General features: G+C 34.3%; 1 protein-coding gene across 1 annotated transcript in view; it reads right to left on the reverse strand.

Moving 5' to 3' along the window:
- ADGRL4 (adhesion G protein-coupled receptor L4) overlaps window positions 1-21724 on the reverse strand; it is a 115155-nt gene that overhangs the window by 92097 nt on the left and 1334 nt on the right. The window contains exon 2 of the mRNA XM_058537091.1: window positions 21534-21683. Coding sequence (XP_058393074.1) covers window positions 21534-21683 — 150 coding nt within the window. The remainder of the gene's footprint in view (window positions 1-21533; window positions 21684-21724) is intronic.

Genomic DNA, 21724 nt, shown 5'->3' on the forward strand with positions numbered 1-21724 from the left:
GTTTCATAATGTAAAGTGGTATAAATATAATTAATAAATAAAGGTACACATATTCGATGTGCAGTCTGAAAAAATTCTACTTTATAACATAAATGCAGACTCTAAAAGAAATGCTTCATCATCAATTAGAATGGGATTGATTCACATGCCAATTCTCATTATTTGGCAGTTATTGCTGAGTACACTGTTGCGAGAAAAATTATAAGAATGTTCAGTCAATTTTGGTAAAGGATACTGCTATGGATTGAAGGTTTGTGTCCCCCCAAAATTCACATTGAAATCCAAATGTCATGGTATTTGGAGTTAGGGCCTTTGAGAGGTAATTAGATTATGAAGGCAGAGGCCTTATGAATGGGCTGAAGGGACTAGAGGGGTCCCTATCTGCTGAATGAGGATAGAGGGAGAAGATGGCCATCTGTAAACTAGGAAGAGTGTTCTCACCAGACACCTAGTCTGCCGGCACCTTGATCTTGAACTTCCCAGCCTCCAGAACTGTGAGACATAAATGTTGTTTAAGCCACCCAGTCTATGGTATTTGTTATGGCATCCTGAACTAAGACTGAAATCATGATGGTTATCTATGGCAGAAGATAGGAAGCGTGGCATCATGGGAACCATTACACGGCATCCTGCTCTAGGCGCTGGCAAACACTGCTTGGTTATTTTATGCACAATTTCTTTGCTGCTATCTTTTCCTTTTCAATATTGCAAGACTCCTGTCATTATCCTAGACAGGCCACATTGATTCCCTCTTTTGTGCCCCACCACTCAAGGATTAGAAATAGCACGTGAGGATGCTTTAGATGCCAAACCTGTGCCTGTGTCCACAGGTAAGCCAGAATCTTCTCCTTCTCTAAACCCTTACTTGACCTGGGATCCCTCTCCCATGCTGAAGATCCATCTATTTTTGTCTTCACTGACTCTTTCTTCTAGCCCTTTTCTCTCATCTTCTCCTCTTTCTCTAAGACTCAACTCTTTCCAGCAGACTTGACATTTGGTTAATTTCCATATTGGCTTTTCTGTTTACCTTCATAGCCGAACTACTTAAAAGAATTTCTTTACTTCTCAAGCACGGTTCAGCCCAAACTGGATTGGATTCAGTCATCAAAATTTCACCAAAGCAGTTCTTGCTAATGTTATCATTGATCCCTATACTAAAGGGTTATTGGGTGTTTTCAATTTTCACTGGGCCTCTCAGCAGTGTTTGAAACTGTGAACTATGATCTCTCTTTATGTGGTCTCTATAGGTAATTGTATTTGCTTTCATGGCTTCCATTAACATCAACATTCTGCTAATGACTCCAAAAATTTTCTGTTTATTCAAGACTTTTCTAAATTTCAGACCAATATGTACTATTGTCTTGTCTCCACTTAGATGTATGAACAGCTTGTCAGTCATACCATATACAAAACAGAGCTAATCATTTTTCTCCATACACATTTCCTCTTCTCATCGAATGCATCAACATTCACTCAACTGTTCATACAACAAACTCAGGAGATATCCTTCACATCTCCCTCTCTCTCATTTGGATACCAATTCATCATCAAGACCTATAGATCCCTACATTTTATATATCACTTCTACCTGTCTTCTTCCATCTTTTTGGTCACTAATCTTGAATAAGCCAATATTCTCTCTCCCCAACCAATGCAACCACCTCAAGCTGATGAGCTTGCATCACACTTTGCTGGCCTCCAATTCATCTCCCTTGTAGAAGATAATGTGATCTTCAAAAATGCAAATGTATGAAAATAGAGCCCAATTTTTCTATGGATAACATAGGGCCTACATAATATGGCCACTGACAAACTTTTTAGATACACCTTCTACAATTATAGCACTTCATTCACTATACTTCAGCAACTTATTTTTGTTCTTGGAATTTGCACTTTATCATTCATTAGAGCCTTCGTAAGTGCATATAATGATCATTCGTACCTCCCATTCATATCCCAAAGCACATGCTTCATCAAGCTAATTCCCAGTTCAACTCTCAGTTTAAACACCGCCTCCTTATGAAGCTTCCATGACCACTCAGACCACTCAAATGATTAAGTAACAATTTGTGTCATTTGTGTTTTTAATGTTTCTCTATCCTTGTAGAATTCTTGAGGGTCACATATACTTTTTCATTGCTTTATATTTAGCTCTACAAAGTGCCTAATATATTGAAGGTGCTCAGCAAGTATTTCTTGAGTGAGTGAATGCATGAATTAATGAATGGTAACTTACACAAAAGAGCTTCCAATTTGATTCAACCTTATTGCTCTATTGTTAAAAAAAGTTATCTACATTAATTATAGATTTTTAGATTTATGAAAAGGTATTATTTATCATATTATTTCAAATATTTTTTTAAATGGCAACGGCAATTTTTGTGTCTGCAATTTAGGAATCTCGACAAATAAGAATGAAAGTTGCAAAATATATTAGAATTAAAAATAAAACATTTAAAAGTGAAGAAATTTAAGTCATAACCTAGTACTTTCTTGTAAATTAGAAAATTAAAGTAATGAAAAACAAATGAGATTATATCAAGGGTTTAAACACTTTATTTAAGGACATTTTGAAAAAGTTAATTTGATCATCAGCTCATTGAAAATAATTTTGAAATGACAGGTTGAAAAATTAGAGAGGAGTAAACTTAGACTTTGGAGAACCTGACGTGAATTTCTATCACCGGCCCAGTGTAAGAAGTCTGTTTTAACTTTTAAAAAATATTATGTTGTGGGGCCGGCCCGGTGGCGCAAGCGGTTAAGTGCGCGCGCTCCGCTGCGGCGGCCCGGGGTTCGCTGGTTCGGATCCCGGGCGCGCACCGACGCACTGCTTGGTAAGCCATGCTGTGGCGGCGTCCCATATAAAGTGGAGGAAGATGGGTACGGATGTTAGCCCAGGGCCGTCTTCCTCAGCAAAAAAAGAGGAGGATTGGCGGATGTTAGCTCAGGGCTGATCTCCTCACAAAAAAAAAAAAAAAAAAAAAAAAAAAAAAAAAAAAAAAATTATGTTGAGATTTAGTTTCAAAAGGATGCCTTTTCATTCTTAATCAATTGAATTTGTATTTAGTTCCCTGCTTTTCATTTTTTGGGAAGGTTTCCAAGAAATTACAAAGGGTTCAAATGCAATGAGTAAATATTTGATCATCTTGGGTTGACATAAGTTAAACTCAGAAATGTTGCTGAACTGAATAAAGGTGTCTTGACATATTTCCATTGAAATCTATCCTTATTCAGGATGAGATATTCCACTGATGAATGGCTGAACAGTCACAGGAAAGTAGAAACATAATAGCGTAATTTCAATCATTCTTCTCAACCAGTTTCTGTCAATGAACACACGGTCACATCTCCCAGGCTCTGAAAATCTTGATAAGTGCTGTCTCGTGTGGTTATTCTACGGATCCGTGATTTCTCTCAGAGTTTAAGAATCTACCTGGAGATTATATAAATCACTTGAGAAGTAAGACACCAAATTACTGTCTTTGAAACAAAGTTGTGCCAAATATTCAATCCTTCCACTCTACAAAATTATTTTCCCTTACATTTCTCTCAGAATGATCTGATTCAAAGAAAAGTGAATCTTATTTTATAATATACAAAAAATGATTCTATTTTATATATACATACAAACATATATATACACATATGCTTCTCTATTCTAATAAGCTTTATGCCAAAGTATCCTGCAAATCTTTTAAAAAATTGCATAATAATTAACGGAAACTTCATACAGAGAAATATCTATTGTCTATGCATTTTTCTGTGTCTACATGTATTTTTAAATAGCTAATTTCAGTGGGAAATTTGTTAAGCCAAAACAAAAATAATTAGAATTTCATAATACAAAGTTTTGTTTAAGTTTTAAAGTAAACCTTACTGTTTTCAAGCAACAAAAACTGCGATAGATATTAATATATTTGTTAATCAATTAAGATAAATATTCCAGTAAATAAAATAAACTGTTTTCTGAGAATTTACACTTTTTTAATCTGTTTCTTCCTGTACTTTATATCCTCCATTAGGTACTATGTCTTCAATACTAAGCATTTTTTATATAATTTTGTTTATTGGTGTATATATATATAAAATATATGTGTGTGTGTATATATATATATAAAGTTTGAGAGAAGTAATTCCAAGATATTCTTTTTAAACAAGTTTCTACTTTAAATTCAGTCTTTCACCATGGTGACTAGGTGATTAGTACAAAGGAATTTAATGAAACTCACTTTTTAAAGAAAGCTTACAAATAAGTAAACGAGTTTTTAAAAATTTTTTTCAATTCGGACACAGCAAACCTAAAATGTAAGCTAAGGATTAATAAACTGTTAACAAGTAGGGAGCAATACGCCCTTTTCCAGGTATATTCTGAAGTCCACATATGTAATGCTCTTCATGGAGTTTGGAAAAGCAGAAGAGCTTCTTGTTATTTTATGTGTAACATTAGCCACAGAACCTAGCAGCCTAGATGATCTTAATCTAGTTTCCCAGATGATTTGGGAAAGGAGAAAGAGAATGGACCTACCAAAAACAATTTGGCAGAAAGTGACTGACAGATTTACATTAATAACGGTTATCACTTATTGAGGCCTTTTTGTATGGCCAGTATCATAACTAAGTGTTGTGTTTGTATTATCTTCTTTAATCCTCAAAAATATTTTCATGTTGACTGTAAAACTATTTATATTCCGAAGATGTAGAAACTAGTCCAAATCTGATAGCTAGTAAATGACAGACACAGGATTTGATTTCACAGATGGCTTCCTCAGAGGTTCTGCTTCTTCTGTAGGCCTCCTTCCCACAATAAGCTGTTTTCACTTTTGATCAGTCTTGGTTGAACTCATCAGTAGTGGCTGAATCTAGGAAGCTGAGGCCCCGGTTTTCATAGTGGGTTTCCATCATAATGTTTCACCTTGTGAAATCTACTTTGAAATAAACAATAGCCATTTTTATTCTCTCCTATGTTTATTATCCTATTGTTGAATACTTATCATACATCAAAATTTTATTTTGAATTCTACTCTTTAAGTGTATCATATCTACTTTAAATATTGTTATAATGACAATTTCTTTTCCATTAATAAAGGAATGATCTGCAAATATTAAGGTATTAGTAATAGTAATTCCTTGGATCACAAAAATGAATCACTGGAATTTTTCATTAAAACTCTATCACCAATAATTGATAAGACTTAGCTTTTCTCTTCTCAACATTATAATGAAATTGTACCATGGGTTATACCTAAAACCTTGCTTAAATTCAGATTAACTGTATACATATTTATTCTTAAAGCATGGTTTTTTTTCAAAGGGTAAGTATAAAGAGATTATTGACTATAAAACAATAATTAATGCCTCTACTGAAAGTTTTCTGACATATTTGTCAACTAATAAACTGAAATTCAAAGTCCAAAACACATTTAAAAACTATTCTTCTCCACATGGTACTCCATTAGGAAACTGCTGCATGAACACAATACTAGTTGAATACACAAACATAACCCTATAATCAAGCATCTGTTTCCCTCCTGTACTGCACATACAACAGAGATTTGTTGTACTTTATTTTAGTATTCTCTTTAGGTTTCCATGTTTATAAAGGTCCAGAAATTATCTTCAGAACTTATCCTCCATATGGCGCCAGGAAACCTGGCATAAGAATCCTTCGGATACAGAGGATATACAACTCTCTTATTTCAAAATATTAAAAATTTACCACAAATGCAAAGCTATCAGGGAAGTGTTAGCACCACCTACACTCTGTTCAATCTCCAAATCGAAATTGATTTAGTTGTCTGTACTTGTCAACTTTAATTATCAAAAATGCACAGAAAACAGCACATTCCTTCCTAATTTGAGTTCTAAATGTTAAATACAACTTCAATTATATTTTTAATAAATTTTTAAGACTCAGGTCTTGTCCTTGCTCAGCAGAGGGCAAGAAAATGAAGTCACTGAATAAACAGGACGCACATTTAGGTTCTGATGTTATATCCACAAAAGAGAAATAAAGTGGAGATGTCCACTTGGCTGGATAATTATTGTATAGATAACTGATCTGCTTAGTCACTCCCAAAGAATCTCACAGAAGGTATATATTTCGGCGTTCTTTGGGAATATTTTACAAATTTCACGATTTGTTTTAACTCTCCTCTGCAATCCACTTTTTTCCCACGTAAACACAACCTGAGTCAAGATCTGTTAAACAAGCTAACATTTAAGACGTGCGGAGAACACTGACAACCTACTATCTTCATTCTATTGCAATTTCTTAAAAACTACATTCTAACATTTATTGAATAATTTAAATAACAAATAACCTTTATTTATGTCTAAATGGGCTCGCTTGCACACACTTTCTTGTTTTTGAGTTTATAAATATAACCTTTAAAATATTAGAAAATATAAAGTACTATATTAAATCTGTAAGTAATATCACTCAAATAAATTAAAGAGCTCCACCTTCAATATAGTGAAGCAACTAAATGTAAATTCCATAAAACCTGCTTGTTATGCAAGAGAAGGAGATTATTCAGAGCCCACAATAGCAAAAAGTAGTTTTCTTTCCTTTAGGTAACAAAGTGATTAACTTTCGAGTTCAACGTGAAGGAATAATTTGGTTCCAAGAATGCATGGTTCCTTAAACCTAGTCAAGACACATTGCCAGATATTTCAATTAAGGTGTAGCAAGGTCACAAAATCAATTTCTTATCAGCCCAAAACACTCATACAGTAAATTTTATTTTCAAACCATAATCTCTAAATTAAATCTGTGTACCTAAAAAATACAGTACGGAAGCTTAGTCACTGGGTTTTCTCCCTGATAGCATTTTCACAAATGGCAGAAGGCTTTGTATGCTATATATAGCCTACAATGTTTGGTTAGATTCTAATCTTCCTAGAGAATGTCATTATCTCTTTCCATGGCAAATAATGGACCAAAGTGTTAATTTCCTCCTTAAAATAAGTACAAGGTTTGAATAGTTCTGACATTCTATCTTCTAGCAATTTGTTTTGGGAACTTTTAAACAATTATAAAGAGAATCTAGGATGCTGTATACTAATCCAGATTTCTTGGTAATATAAATTAAGCATCTGAACATAAAACTGTGGGAAAAATCATGATATGGAAAATAGCAGTACTTTGCAAAAAATGCCATGTAAAGGAACTTTGCAGGAATTGAGCTTGTCTGACCAATGACACTCAAGACAATCACATTTTTAATGAAAACTCTTTGACTTGAATATCAAAGACCATCATCTATTACATTCAGTTGTTTGGAGTCCTTTCTCTATATTCCAATTTTTTTAAACAGAATTTTTTTTCTCCTAATATCCTCATTCTCACCCTACTCACAACTACACATGAGACTACAGTAATTTAAGCATTGGTACTTTTCATCTATACTCAATGGCAATGGACCAAAATAGTTAAAGGAGCTGAAATATTTCAATAATCTTGCCTTAATGTTTTAATATTCAGAAAATTACATTTCATGCTAGACAAATATGCTTTGTTTTATGTATGTTTTTTAACATTTCAAATGTTTGAGACTTTTATAAATAGTGTATAACATACACTACATAGTGAGTGGTGTTCTCTCATATAGCTGACCAACAAATTATACAAATCTATGTAAATCAGATAAAGTCAGGTAAATTCTTATCCTTGGGACTAATGTGCTGTTTCATGGTTGGTAAAATACAGCACATAAAATCATATCTCAGGCAGACAGGAAGTAGAAAATTATCTGAGATAATACATTTAGAGTTTTTCAAATCATTTTTCCCACATCTTCCTAAACGTGTAATCTTTTAGTTGATTTCAGCACTGCTAAATGGAATCAAAAGAATCTTTCCTAGAGCAAGGAAGTGAATAATTCTTTGGAAGAGTGAAAATATATTATTTTTTAATTAAACAAAAATTTTTTGTGGATGGAGACAATATTTTATTCATAATCCTTACATAATGGAAGTACCAAAATTCTAATGAAATGATTCAAAGTTATAGAGAGTAAGAATATTTTATTTCTTCCCAATTCATTCATGAGATCATTTATTCTATTTTAATCAAATTTACAGCTTGATAAAAAACAAAATAAAATTTATTTTAATAAAAGTCCTTAACTTTGTACATATTAATGCAAAAAAAGACAAAACTTCATCTTAAATAGTTAAATAAGAATAAATACAGATTCATGTAAAGTATTTAAAAAGGTCAGTTCATTGGAAGGGGTGATAAATTTGAGACAGGTATTTTTAACAACACCGACCAAAATTCTTTTTTGCCACTAAAGAAAGAACTGTCAAAGTACTAACATGATTGGAAGTAAAAATATCATTTTTCTAAGTGCCAATGATTTAACAGTTCCTAGGATTTTTGTGAAAAAGGCATATTTGATACATAAGACCCAGAGGGAAATACCATAGCCAACATGACTCCTGGGACTGAAGATTACTGCCAGGGTGCTTCAAAACTAGAAGACCATCACAAGAGATTAGCACCAATATTGCCACTAACCCTGCCTTAGGGCATTGTTTTCTAATTCATGAAAATGTTCAAAAGAGCAATAAATAAACTAGTGAAAATTCAGTCTTGTATAGTTGATCACTCAAAATGAAGTAGGAAAATAAAGATAGCATGGAGAAAAGTTTATGATTATTCATGCAAATTTTCTATTTGGCTATAATGAATACTCTTTATTTACAGCAAAATATTCGGGATGGGATCATGCCTAAGGTCATCTTGCCATATTGGCCTTCACAATGTATAAAATTCAACCCAATCTGAGTGCTAATTCACACAAGCAGGAATATGATCCCCATGTCTTAAATTCAGCATAGACAACGAACAAAGAATGGGTCACCAAACAATCAGAATAGTCACTCAAAAACAATCCATAGGATTTTACAGATTGGTAAAAGAAACTACCAAAGAGTTTTGGTAGTTTCCAAGGATACAATCAAGAACAAGAAAGAACTAGTTACTGTCCTCAAAAAGCAGTCATTGCTGGGATTTCCAAAATCTCACCAAATAGAGGCAGACTCCATCAAAACTTACTCCAATATTATGTTTTAACCTAAAGATAAAAAGGAATGAGGAGAATGTGAAAAAGCAAGCAATTATTTTTAACAGATAGAAACAAGGAGGGTCTTGCAAAGAAAATGAAGTGTATTGGGTCTTAGACAACGAGTCTCAGTTTATAATATCTCTAACATTGAAAGTGCCCAATTTCTCCTCTGAGCACGCACATAATTGATTATCCTGTCCCATTCATTGAGCCTGACACAAAGGTATTTTGCAGCTTGTAAATATGCGTAGTCCTCAGGATGGAGAAATGTCGCCACACGTTTCCAGCTGAGAGGACTGCCCCTCTGATCAATTCCACTCTCACCATCCCTGGCTCATCACACACTCATAAACACACAATCATCAAAGTTCTTTTGGAATTGCAACACAAGGACAAGGTCCACTTCGTAGCATTTTGTTCCAGATATCAGTTAAATGGTGGTTACAAAATTACATGAATCACAGCCTTCCTCCCCTCAAAATGGATATGCACACCATCGTATTCAGAGGGTTATTCTCAATCACATATAACAGTAACTAAACCTCTCCGATAGGGGAGCAAACACAAAAATCAAGGTTTTATAGCCTTCTTGTTTGTTTTTAATGATTCAAGTGACTCCGATATTGTACTTCTCTTGCTGATCATATTATATTGAATACTTTACTTTTCAGCACTGTAATACAGAAGGGCTCACTGAAGATTGGTCCAGAAATTGCTTCCAAGGGTGGAAGCCACCAGAGAAAATATGGAAAATAAATTTCATTTATATGCCAACCTCTACTGATTTGCAGCATCTGCCTGGAGAAGAACTTTGAGGTCATATCGTGGCTCAGCAGGAAATAAAATCATGATGTATCATGGCCATGAGTGGGGAAGAGCAGAGCACAGGAGTAGAAGAAAGCATTGCCTGCATCGGTCATGCCAGCTCCAGACATCACAGTTAAAAATACAGGATAGTAGAGTGGAAAGTGCCCTGAGTTTAGAGGCAAGAGACCAAAATCCATATCTGTTTCATTTTCATGTTTTCAATTAAGCCCCAAATTTAGGCCATTTACCCCAAAAGAGGTCAAACTGGAAATTGACTACAGGTCAAATAAATGTCTCACAATAATAGAATCAAAGAATTTTAAAGCTGGGAGAGACATTAATAACGATCCTAGTGAAATCTGCTCATTTTACAGAGAAACTGAGGCTTGGATGCTCTTTGTGACTTACTGTGAGAATCCCAGTTGAACAGGGCTAGAATATATATAATAAGTTTAAGACCTTGGCATAGTGATGTCAGAATTTATTACCACAAAATCTAGTTACTAGGGCACGGCATACTGGGAAGGTTCCAAGTTACAGGACTGGATCTTAGTTACTGGGTTATAGGAGGAGAAGAGAGGGATCCAATAATGGGAACCTGAAGGATAAGACTTTGATCTAGAAACTACTTTGAGATGATGAGATAATATCATAGGATTTCTAAAATATGCCCCCACCCCTTAGTTAGGCTAGAATTCATCTCAGGAAAGTAATTAAATGAAGTAGAGATTAAATGAAAGTAGATGAATATAATTTGAAATGGAGGCTCAAAGTATTGATACAAACTTTTCTTGTAGTGGTCATCTACATTTTTTGGCTGCTTGGCATCTATTCACTCTCCTGATGGTAAGTCACCCAAATATCCTTTTGAAAACCACTTTCTCTCACTCCGTCCCTATGATTTGAATAGATTTCCACTCTAGGTTCCAGGAATGGAGCAGCCTGATATTAAGTCAGCTAGTATATTCCATTATTATTTAAGGACATAAAGGAAATAAACAACTTGAATGTATAAATAAAAGTGCCAGATTATGAAGTAAACCACATTCCTCTTTTATAGCAGGATATCCATCAGTAGGTATTCCTTAAACATAAGCTGAGAAGTGAAGGCACAAACATACTCTGTAGAAGATAGGTGGGCACTAGAGCGCTCTTTCAGTTGAAGATTCATGTCTTTCTTCAAGCTCTGGGAACTTGTCGTATTTTTTATTTTTTCCTCTGCTTAATCTTGTCGGATCCCTTCTTCGGTAAGACTTCTATTAGATGGATATTAGATTCCCCATTCTGGTCCTCTGTTTCTCAGTTTTGTTCTCACATTTTTCATCTTAGTTTTTTAGTTTTGCAATTCTTTGGGTATTATTTTTCAGCCCTTCTATTGTATATTATTGCCTCAATTTGGGAATAATATTAATCAGAAGATACACATTTTATTAGAGGAGAAAAATATGTTAGATTTGTTTGGCAGAAACAATCAAAAGTATTAGCCAGAGAATTCAGGAATTCTCTTGGGAAAACAGTCAACATAGGAAGACTGCAGATAATTACAATACTATAACCACAAAAGTTATAAGTGAGTCAAAAACAAAGTTGGAGTTCAGGTTCTTCAACAATACACTATTCCTGGTTACCACATGTGGGCTCCATCCCCATATTAATGACACTATAAAGTGAAAAACCACAGGCAAATCATTCAATTAGGGTCAGAAAACACACTGGCTACCTTGTCTCACCTTTGAGATAAAGCAGGAAGGGGAGGAATTTGGGAGAGGTCTGGGTACAGGTAAAGGAAAAGATCACAAGGGGGTGAAATTAAATTACAATAAAAAGGGGGCTAAATCCCATTGATGAGCTCAAGAACAGCTTGACTAATGCAGCCCTGGTGTATCTTCCACTGATGTGTAAAAAAAATTCTGATTTGTGGCTTCCCTGTTCTATGTGTGATCATCTGTGTAGGAGATGAAACCAAGGAATGGAGACTTTAGCCTCAATATTCTGGTGGTTTTTAAGCAGTGGTTTGCATTACTGACAATTTATGAGCTAATTGTCTTGATGCCTCTTGCTACAAAAGGAGAGCAACAAGAGAAAGGAGGTATCAGGAACTGAGCGACACAAAGGCTTTAGGATATATCGAAGAAGAAAGGATTTTTGTGGTGTGATAGCTCTTTTGTACATAGCAGCCTCTTATACTTTTCTGTTGTTGTTTATTTGGGTACAAAATTTTCCAGAATTTCTTTGAATGTATAAATTGGACTTTTTCCCTTAACCTATTTTTTCTTCCTAAAAGTATCATTTTCCAGGCAATTGTTCTATTTATTTTTCTTTGTGTTTGTATTATTGGCCTTTCTCCAATGACTAGTTATCCTTAAATGACCCTCATGTTTATAATTAAATAACAATGTTGATTACTACAGGTAGCTTGGCCCAGGTTTTGCCTGCCAGCCATTACAACCTCTTTAGTGCAAGAGAGTTCAGAGTTCCCTGTATACGTGGGCGGGGCTCAGCACTTATCAGACAGTATTTTAGGTAGCATAGGTGTGGAGTAGACAGAAAGGTGGCATCAATTTTCACTCTCAAGAGTTCCTTCCAGGCAGATGACAAAGTTTCCTTTGAGAATATTTTCTTGGCTTTACCTGGGAGCAAACACCAGTGGGGAAAAGGGAGCCCAGTCTGTGCAGCCTTTGGGAAACAATGCCTCAACCGATTACCTTGATGTCCACTCTCTTTCTGGGAAAAGGATAGGAAATCACCACCACCAGGAAAAGCCACCATCTTGGCTGCAGCTTTCTCTGTGGACACTGAACCGCCCCCTTTTGTAGCACTGGATTCTGCTTTGGGAAGTTCACTCTTAATGAGTAAACTTCTCATGGCCCCATTCTGATTTCAGTGATTTTATTGTGAGTACACTGGGCTTGAAGGCTGTGGACAAACAGGAGTCAAACAATTGTACCTGATCTGTGAATTTCATCAAGATATTGAAACTTGTCAATAGTTTTAACTTCCATGCACTTATTCCTAACGTATCTTAAATATACACACCACGAAATTTTTTCTTTTTAATCAATTGTTTTGATAATGTAGTGGGAAAAAAGCAGATTCAAGGTGGGGAAAGTACAACCAAAATAATTCATTTTTGTCTCAATGAGAATCAATCCTGACCTGTAGACTTACCTCCTAGAATAGTTTGAGGATCATATGAGGCAATTGTTTGAAAGTACTGTCACTGAGAAAATTATTTAATTTATAAATTGAGGATAATACTAGCTTTTAGAGAGTTGTTGTGAGAATTAAATTCATAAATTCATGTAAAGTGATTAGAATAGTGTCTAGCTCACAGAAAGCACTAAAGTTAACAACATTATTAGTCTATTTTGTGAAGAAGATGTAAATCCGAAAGTTACTTATTTAAGCATTAAAGAAACTAAATAAGGAAGAAAAGAAATAATGGGAAAATGGACAATCAGAAGACTGGTTAATTTGCTTCTGAAAAACCAGGAGTTAGCTATAAAGTACGCTGACGCCCTACAAAACTGGGATTATAAATGACTGACATTCCCAGAATAAAAAGGAATCACCAATTTTGCAAAATAAAGTTGGCAATCTTAAAATATTGCCAAAAGAGTAGAGCTATAATAAACAAAGCAGAAAAATTGACTCATGTGTTACTGTGTGGTATTGAAGCTGTTATTGCCATTATCCCTTTCTCTTCTTTCTACCAGTATTTTTCTTGAAAAGCAACAGAGGATTAAAATGTAGGCAAATTCCACATTTAGAGCACAATTTTCATTTAATTTTAATTTCCTATCAGCTCCTAAAGATATAGCTGAAGAGAAAATATAATATGGTACAGCTGCCATGTTTATTTTGCATGCAGAATGAAAGCTAATTCTGGAAAAATGATATCCAACTTTTATTGTTATTGATGCCTTATCATCATCTGCACATATTTTACGGCATATATATTATGAATTAATGTTGTAGCCTGAAGTAAAAACAAAAAATGGTAATCTTCCCTTGGAAAAAAATAAGCACTCTAATAATGCGAAATCAGATGGTAAGTCTTATTTAGAATTGATTTGCCACAGAATTTTGAATAAATCTTTTTGATTGTTGAAATTAGAACTCAGAGGCTGTGTGCTGATTTTTACTATTTCGATTTAATTCTCTGTGCCATTAGTTATCTGTATTACTTTTCTGATTCTAAGTATGAAATGAATCCATCTAGATAAAGACTGATTAAAAAGTGATTAAAAATAAATGAGACCTACATGAAGAAAAATTTTCATGATGTTTCACTATAGATTACTCATGAGAATCTAAAATCATATGTTCATATTAAACCTTTCAAGAACTCAAGATATTTCTTAGTTTGTATCTCATTAATTCTCATAATTGTCCTGTGAGATAAACATGAAACAAGATAACTTAGAAAAATGATTCCTGAATCTCAGACTGCAAAAATGGCATTGTCAAATCAGAACAGAGAAGTTTTTTTTTTTTTTTATGTGAGGACGATTAGCCTTGAGCTAACATCCGTTGCCAATCCTCCTCTTTTTGCTGAGGAAGATTGTCCCCTGGCTAACATCCCTGCCCATCTTCCTCTACTTTACATGGGATGCCGCCACAGCATGGCTTGACAAGCCGCAACTGGGATCAGAACCTGTGAAGCTAAAGCAGAACACGTGAACTTAACCGCTATGCCATCGGACAGGCCCGTGAACAAAGAAATTTTTAAGTTTAAAACTGTGGACCTGATCAGCAAAACTCAAATGACACAAGTCCTTTTTTTCTTCTTTAAAAAATAACATATTAACTTAAAGGAAGTTTTTATAACGCTTTATTGTTTTATTTTTCTCTTTCTACCTGATGAAGGAATCTGTAATCTTATGGAGTGAATATTTTTGAGGAAGTTCCACCTAATTATTATGGTAGATTTTGTTCTCTCTATTGTGTAACTCTTCTTGTCAACAGTCGAAAGAGGTCGTATTTCTAGTACAAGGAAAAGGATTTCTGAAATTGGCAAAGGTATTTTATTTGTTTGGATGAAGTTCACAGAAATCATGCATCCTGGTATGTAAGCCTTGGGTTAATTTAGACTATCGTTTCTTAAATAGGTTACATTTTCCATGCAGTACAAGAAATTCCAAGGAAATAGACACCTCACTTTAAATGAATCTGACACACGAATACCTAGAAGCACATCAGAGTTCACACTTCTTTAAGTTGGTATTAGTATTCATTTACCTAAGAAGTTCCTCTGGAGTGTGTAAAAAACACATTTGTCTTACAAAAAACATTTACCTCCTCAATAACTTTTAGTAACATATTATATGTGAAGGAAAATGTATAGGTAATGTTATTGCGATCTATATTTCCAATTCTTCAAATATTTTTTAAATATTACTTAAAAATCAGGAACCACTTCTGTCTGAGGATTGAAAAAAGAAAGAAAGAATGGAAAGGAAAACAAAGAGAAGATGGGGAGCAGGGAAGGAGGGAGAAAGAAAAGAAAATGCTGACCTCGACTGTTACTCAACTCTCTACTCCTAAGTTCCAATACTACAAAAATGTAACAAACATAAAAGGATAAGAAAAGCTGCAGATGACCTACCAGAAGAGCTGACAGTGCCTCATGAGAAATGAGGACAAATATTCAAAAGATACCCATTCGCAGCCTTAAGGCAAAAAAGACAAGATTTAGAAGTTGCTGTGAAATATAGCTTCTCTAGAGGAATTTAATCCAGGCAGTTTTGATCCATTCTACATTCTGGGTATGTAACTTCACAGAAATTAATATGGACACAATTTAAAGATAATTTGTGAACCTTATCTTTCCTCATTTTTGTTCCAAACTGTCTCACTTAATAAATAGACTAACTTTGGCAACCAGACCATTTAATTTGCCAGGACATGGCAAAACTAAGCTGATGGACCATCTTTTTTGGTAACAGAAATATACTGTAGTTATGCTAAGTAATTAGGGGTACCATTTTCTAAATTTTCAAAACTATAATAGATTTCAAGTATGAAATGAACAGAATAAATATTCCAATCATTAAAATAAGTAAATGATTTTGCCTCTTTCTCAGTCATTTTCTAAAGGTAGTTACGATGTTTTCTCATATAAGAAAACGTTTCATGAAAACGTTCATTCAACGTTTCATTCATATCAAAATGCACTGATATGTTTTTATGGCTTTTTTTCCTGCATTGTAATGGTTTTTTATAAAATATTTGCATTAATAACTGCATAATGAATATGTCTCTTAAGCTGGTATACACTTAGAATCTAGTTCAACAATGTATTAGGTTTATCTTTGTTACTCTTAGAGCTAGAGATATTAATAATGTCCTTTGAAAGTGTATTCATGAAGGACAGATAATGTTTATGAGATGAATGCATGAAAATAATGCACCCATCTGTAAACAAATAACAGATCATATGCATCCAAATGAGAAGCAATGACTCGAAAGCCAGTACATTTACTCCAGGGATATTGTTTTTAAAAGCAAGGTATTATAAGCAATATCAAAACATTTCAAAACTTTTAAAATTGTCTTTATTCCATGCTACTCTTGCAAAACATTTCACCTCATATTTATAGTCACACATCATTTTCTTAAAACCATTTTGGTAATTAATCATCCACTTTACCCGTTGGATTTGGCGAAAAGTTCCTATTATACATAAATATATATAAATAAAATAAATTATATAAATACACTTTTATAATATATATAATAAAAAATATTTTTATGTATATATTATAAAGTAAGAGCTCTAATAAAATTTGGAATATTGGCAGCATCATTGTAGTAATTGAACAACCTTACAATGACACTTACTTGAGTGAGAAATGGGAGATACCAATTAGTGCATGTGATTTTGACATGTTTGTTTTTAAAAATCATTCACATACATGTGGTGACCACACTTCATAAAAGTCAAAAGGTATATATATATATATATATATCATTATATCTCAAATATAAGTGTGACTATATATTTCATATTTAAATGTGAAATATCATGGAGACACGAGGCAAAGAAGAGTTAGTGTTATTTTTCTATTGTCCTTTCTATTATGGAAACTATCTAATTATCACTTCATTAAAAATTTAAAACTGTATTTATTATTCATAAGACGTAGTTTAGATAGTGTATGTAATTGTGTCAACTGATGTGTATATACACGACATACACACACATTTGGTATGCTTTGCATCTCTTCTGATGACGGTTGATTTTGATGAGCATCCTCTTTATTACTAAAGAACAAACTGCTACAGAAACAATCACGTGTCCTCAGCACTTCTTTTTTAGCCCTGGCAGAATCATGCTAGTGGATTCTTTTAGCTAATATTTCTCCCACATTCTGAACCCGTAGGCTATTTCTTCTTCTTGACTCTTCGATAGCTCTTGTGACATTGTTCTCTCTACCTTTACTAGAGTCATACTGCTGTCTAGTTTATTATAACATTCTTCCAGTGGAATTTTACAAGCGTATATATGGTCATTAGATAATAATGAAAAACTGCTTTTTCAACAAAGAATATGTCTCCCTGAGTGCCAGCATCAAGACTTCATTATTTTCTGTCAAGTGTTGTGATGTTGTTCATAATAGGCATGTCCCAACCTATGGAAAGATTTCTATACTTGTGCACAAGCTGTCAATTACATCCTTCCTGACCCTTCCTATCCTCACCCGGGGCAAATGTTTTTCTTCTACTCATTCTGATTCCATGAACCTTCCAAGAATACAGCTCCACTTAGTGAGTTTATGTGAGAGCAGGGAGACTATCTCTTCCACCTGCCCTCACACCCAAACATGCACCGCACTGCATCCTTCCCCTTGTCCCTGCTTCTCACTTCTCACAGCTCAGTTTATTCCAATGCAAGCAATATCGTATTTTAGATATAAGCAAAGATTCTTTCAGCCCTTCCAACCTTCCCTCCCATTTTTAACATTTTCCTAATTACCTGGGGGAAGAGGGATTTCTCACTCAATATATTTATGATAATTGTGCACCAGAGGGTAACCAAAACTGTGCTAAGAAGCATAAGGCATAGCAATAGTAATATACGTTTAAAAAACTAAAATGAACTAAATTTTAGGGTTAAATATCATCGACAACTTCAAAAGCTTTTAAATATACCCCGAAATTTTTACACAAACTTCTCCCTCTCCTGTCTTAAAACACCCTCACGTATCAGCATCAAGATAAGTGTGTAGATAAATTCCTGGAACTATCTCAATCAAGTTGTTAAAAATAAATAATCTTCTATTAAAATGATACTGTTCTACCAATTTGGTTTAAAAACCTGTACTACACCAATTATGCCAGATGACTAGTAATATGCCAACATTTTTGGTAATCTAGAGAAGACTGAGAACCCAGAGTTTGAGTCCTAGCTTTATCACTCTAGCCTTGGGACACTGGGAAACTCAAGCTTTCAGAGTCCTGCTTCTCTCATATGCAAAAGGCTGTAGCACGGAGCTCAAGAGAACTAGTTACGACCAGTCATAGTGGTGTTGGTAAATAAAAGACAGCAACTGTACTTTTGATTTCAAAAGCTTGCTTTGAAAATTAAAGGTATATTAGGTAGAAGTGACATAAACTATAATGAACTATACAAATATAAAGTATTATTGCTTTTATAGGGTGTGGGTTGACCCTTGCTAATCCATTCGTACTCTACCCAGCAGGGTCGTCTTTCTAATACACACAATTTATCGTGTAACTCAGCTACTGAATACTTGCCAACAGCTCTTTGTTAATAGAATAAAGTCCATACCCTTGACATCTTGACTTAATTCCCACTGACCCTTCAACTAATATACCCTGGGATACATATCCAGCATGAAATACTTGGAGCTCCTTAAAACACGCCACACATGTTCAACTTCTAGGTCTTTGTTAGGGCTGATTCATTTTGCCTGACTTCCCTGCCACTTTGTCAGTCTTCATAAATACCATTTCTTCAATCCTCAGCTTAAATGTCTCCACCACTTGGAAAGCTGTCCTGCAGTTGGTTACACATCTCAAATTTACCTCCATTTATTCCTTTTATAACTTTTTAATATGGTTCTCTAACGATCTCTAAATATACTGGAAATCAAGGCCAATTTATCATTCATTGTTCCAATGCGAGGGCATAGCAGTACCTGCTAAGCAGAGGCCTTATGGTCAATCATAAAGAGTAAGAATACAGGTGCTGAAATTAGACAGACTTTGGCTCAGATCTTGGCCCCACCACTTATCTGTTGTATCAACTGAGATGTTCACGTAACCTTTCTAAGACTCTACTTCCTTACAGATAAAATGGGAATAATAATAGAGGAAGGTATTTTGTTAATGAATATCTTGGACTCACTACACAGTAGGTTTAGCTATCCTGATGATGATGGTGATAATGATAATGGGGATGGTGAAAGTGCTCAATATTCATTCAATAAAAAATGATCAAATGAAATAAAGTCACTACAATTGAAACTTGTTTCTATTTGACCATGTAATCCAAATTCTACATAACTTGTTCAAAACTAGCTCTTGGAACAGAGTACCTTTAGTGAGGTTGAGTTATTACCATAACTTTTATTTGGCAGGTCTCCAAGGCAGCCAAATTTTATGAAGATGATAGTAACGAGCCAAAAAGAAAAAAAAAAAAACCCTTTATTCCTCCCAAAGTAGGCATCCCCTGTAACAAAACTCCTGTTCAGTCATTTCTTATTAACCTAACACCAATCTTAGGGAAAGACAGAAAGAGTGGAGAATCTTTTTAGAGATGAAAAAGGCCAATAAGAGTTTTCAAACCCAAAATATAACCTGGTCTATTCAGCAGTTGAGAATACAATGCCTTAAGTTTAATTCTAAGACATATCAAATACATTTACCAAAAAAAATGTCAAAAATCTATCAGTGAATTAATGAAAGGTGAAACTGAACAGTTTTAGGAGGACATCATAAACCTTTGGGTAGTTTTAAGAGGATATCATCAAAACAGTAAATTTTAAAACAAGTAAACATATAACACTCTTTAAATAAGAAGGGGATTTAAGTTAAAAATGAACTTGAGAAGAAAAAAATTCCCATTACAAATTGTGTTCTTTGTGAAAAGAAATTGCAGGCCAAAAGGTCTTGAAGTATTTTTTTCAACGGAAAATATTTTCTGCCCTTCAGCTGGCTATTGGCTTAGGCAGCGGGGTAAAAACAACTACACTGGATAATGGCAAATATATTTTTAAAAGAAATCATTAGAAACACGATTATAAACTGGTTGGCTGCTGAAGGTCCAAATTGTGAAAAGTTATTGATGTTAATGATGGTAATGATGACAGTTGAAAAGTATCTGAATAACAGAAAGACAACACTGCTTATGAAGGACTACGGCACAATTTGTAATGATTGGTGGAAAGCACACTAATATGTTTGCAGCAATATTTTGAAGGTCACTCAACTAGCAAGTTGCCATAATGCCATTCAATTAAATACACAATAAAAATCTAAGATTATTTATGGAAAGAATTTTGTAGTGCTTGTAAAACAGTATATTACAAACCCTGGCTGTATGTACAAGCAGAAATCCCTGATCTAATGCACCATAAAAAAGCCCCAGCTTTCCTCTACGTTTTTAAAACATTACACTAATTATGATGAGGTTTGGTCTTACTATATACTGCATATTTAATCTTTTTTAAGAGCCTATCAAATTGAATCACGAGATACAACTTGTTTACGCTATAAGCAAACACATGCAATATTAACAATGTACAATATCCTGGCTTAATTAGAAAAAGTCCGTGTTATTTTAAATACATTTAGGAGTATAATACCACACAGTTCTAATTTGAATTTGCCATTTAATTATATTTTAAAACTAATTCATATGACTTGGAACTTTTTTTCTCTCTCCTACCCAGGATGTTGTTCTATTGACTCAGTTAAAACTAGATTCTACTAAAACTGAAAGAGAATAAAGAAAGATTGAGAGATGCTTGAGGAAACAGGAGTGGAGGTGGTGGTGGAGAACACAGACAAGAAATCATATAAATTTGATTATCGGATGGTGTTCTGTTTATGAAGTCAATGGGCTAAATTGCACCCTTGAAGGACCCTTTCTGGCATTCTTGCTTTGGGCTCTAGCCTAAAGTCTTATAAATAGGATTCACTTTTCCAGAAAAGAATGTATTTTCAAAAGTCTCTACCCCTCCCCTTTCTCTCTTCATTTCCTACACCCGGGGTATGCAGGAGAAAACCTCAAATCTCTTAACATTATCCTCAAATTTAGGTAGTCAAGTACTAAAGAAGGTATCTGAGTGCCACGCATACCAGTATAACCTGGGCTTCATGAACTCTCCGCTCTTTGGTTCACCAAAGTACTGACTCTACTCTCTGCAACTTAGTTTTCCAGCTTAAGTTCAAGGGTAATTTTTAATATTCATACCAAAAATAAGATATACATGGAGTCATCAAAAATTAATAACTGAGTGTAAATTTTGACATGGGAAGTTCAAACTTACTGTTTTGTTAAACATTTTTATAATAGCATGAAATCAAACAGTACAATGTGAAACAATTTCTGGACAAGGGATAAGCAATCATATCAGAATTTAATCTTACCAATAAAATCCAAAAGAAGTCATAAAGATTGTTTACCTTCACAAATTGTGACACCATTTCCTGAAAATCCCATGTTGCAATAACAGGCTTCAACTCCATTCCGTATTTCACATTTTGCGTTTGGGAGACAGGGCTTCTTGGTGCAATTTTGAGGGAAGGCACAATTCAGCAAAGTGGAAAAACCCACTGACGAAAATAGAGAAACACACTTTTTCAAAAAGAAAAAG

Source organism: Diceros bicornis, chromosome 4, assembly GCF_020826845.1.
Source record: "Diceros bicornis minor isolate mBicDic1 chromosome 4, mDicBic1.mat.cur, whole genome shotgun sequence".
In the NCBI taxonomy this organism is placed as follows: domain Eukaryota; kingdom Metazoa; phylum Chordata; class Mammalia; order Perissodactyla; family Rhinocerotidae; genus Diceros; species Diceros bicornis.